Source organism: Frankliniella occidentalis, unplaced genomic scaffold, assembly GCF_000697945.3.
Source record: "Frankliniella occidentalis isolate FOCC.00 unplaced genomic scaffold, Focc_3.1 Scaffold552, whole genome shotgun sequence".
NCBI classification, from domain to species: domain Eukaryota; kingdom Metazoa; phylum Arthropoda; class Insecta; order Thysanoptera; family Thripidae; genus Frankliniella; species Frankliniella occidentalis.
The window spans coordinates 16,288-18,406 of record NW_026267668.1 but is presented as its reverse complement, the minus strand read 5'-3'; the positions used below and the strand labels follow the sequence as shown (position 1 = coordinate 18,406).

The following is a 2,119-nucleotide window of genomic DNA, read 5'->3' as shown; positions in this document are numbered from 1 at the left end:
TTTATTCCAACCTCACTTCCGACGATAATTTACAGTCATCTACCCCTAAGGACGGTCCCACGCAACCACCGCTACCGAGGAGCACTTGTGGCCGAAAGCCGAAGAACCGGAGGGGTCGTCGCTCGGCGGACACTACAATGAAGGGTTACTGGTCACTACCCAAAGAAGACTCCGGGAATATGAAGCCTCAAAATGCGCCGCGGCTTCGCCGCGACGCCTCGAGGACACTGTTCGCTGGTCGCAGCTCTACCGCGTTTAGATAGTGCCTGGCTCCTACGTGGCGAGCGGAACGAGTGGGAACGTTCTGTCTTTACACCTGGAGGCTCGCAAGTAACGGGGTTCCTCGTATACCCACGCGAAAACCACAGGTCAATGGAGACCTACGGTATCAAAGTGAAGTAAAGTGAAGTGAAGAGAGAGAGAGAGAGGGGGAGGGGGCTCACGTCAGCTCTCGCCTCTCGCCTGGTAGCCGGAGCGAGTTGTCACCGAAGGTCCTCCACTAAAAAATTCTAGCGTACACCAATTCTCTGGTTTTCTCCATTTTATCTGGGTTTTTGTTGATTTTTTGTGAGTTTTCTCTGATTTTTTCTGTCAGTTCAAGTCAAGATCTCTCTCAATTCCACACTTAACCAGCACAACTTAGCGCTCCACACTCACCGCTGCCCTAAACGCGACTGCCCTCGCCGTGCGTGCCCCGAGGGCTTCCCACCACTCGCGGCTGCGCCCACTGCCGCGATCACCGGACGACAGGCGCGACGGTGGGGTGGATTGCGAACATCAGCACTTTCACTTCCGTCCACCATCGCCTCCATCGCCTGTTTGCATACCCACTGGCATGTGTTTAAACTAACACACGGTACAGTCGGGTTTGGGTTCAGGGCTAGCTGTGCTAGTGTCTGTCTATGTTATACAGGGTCGTCCATCCATAGACCCCTTCCTTTATTTTGCTCATACTGTGCCGCATGCACTCGTGCGGGCGGGTTGCATACTCATGGGGGGCCATGAGGCACCGTGGTAAGGGACGGTAGGCAAGCCCGCCCTCACGCCTGCATGCGGCACAGTATGAGCAAAATAAAGGAAGGGGTCTATGGACCACCCTGTATGTGTGGTGTGTTGCAGCTATGTGCTATCGAGGAATGCAACTCACCCGCAGCTCGCAGTTGCGCCTTGCAGTAGTCTAACTTAAGATGGCGGGCTGTTTTAGTGTTGAAATTAGTATGAAATGAGATGGCAAACTATGAGTATGCGAACACTTATTATCGTCGTAAAAGCCCCTCTGCTGCCTAAACGGTAAAAGACATAGGAAAACGGACGAAATTTGAGTAAGGCTTCTACTTTGACGAGTTCCACGGCCGGACTGGGAGGGTAAGGGCCCCGGCCGCTACGTCATGAAGGGCCCCCAAACACAGTTGCTTTTCAAAGCAGAAGGGCGGGCTAAAAGCGAATTCCTGAAAAGTCGTTCCAGAACAGCATGTTTTGTTTCAAAATGAATTGGCAAAATATCTACTTTTATTTACAGTGGAGTGACTCGAATACGCATTCTGAATGATTTTGAAGTGGGCATAGTGTGACGTACCTTGCGGTCTTGCTTGTGGTGCCTCTGGTAGAGAAATCCAGAATTTTTGAAAGGTGAAACTTTTGTTGGTGTTCCCTCGTTGTAGGTGAACGGGTCCTTCTGGAAAAGAGATAACTTAATTTAGAATTCGAAGTAAACGAACTAGCTACATTGCTCGCGAAAATTAGCGGTGCACTTCGCACCTTTCCTTCTCGGCGTTTTTTTTTTCTCGAGTATTTCCTACTCGAAAGCTAAGAATTCGTAGATTGACACATGGGGCAGGTGCAAGTTCATCTCTCGTTGTCACCGACTTAGGTATTTGACATTTCCATGATTTCCAGACCATTTCTCTTTTCCCTGATAATTCCCTGACTTCCTATAAACGATGTGAACCCTGGGTTGGGGACCAGCCGGCAGCCAGGAGCTCCTTGCTGGGGCCAGCAGGTCACCCCACCAGGGACGCAGCCCGCGGTCTATGGGTCTATGCCGAGCACGGACAGTAGGCCATCTCACCCGAAAAAAATTTCGAGGTACGCACGTCTAGTGATAGATTAGACCTAGAAG

At 51.1% G+C, this 2,119-nt stretch overlaps 1 protein-coding gene across 1 annotated transcript in view; it reads right to left on the bottom strand.

Moving 5' to 3' along the window:
- Positions 1 to 2,119, bottom strand: part of LOC127751544 (uncharacterized) — a gene marked incomplete at both ends in the record, with an annotated part of 12,738 nt that overhangs the window by 6,435 nt on the left and 4,184 nt on the right. Inside the window, one exon of the mRNA XM_052275253.1 lies at positions 1,577 to 1,675. Coding sequence (XP_052131213.1) covers positions 1,577 to 1,675 — 99 coding nt within the window. The remainder of the gene's footprint in view (positions 1 to 1,576; positions 1,676 to 2,119) is intronic.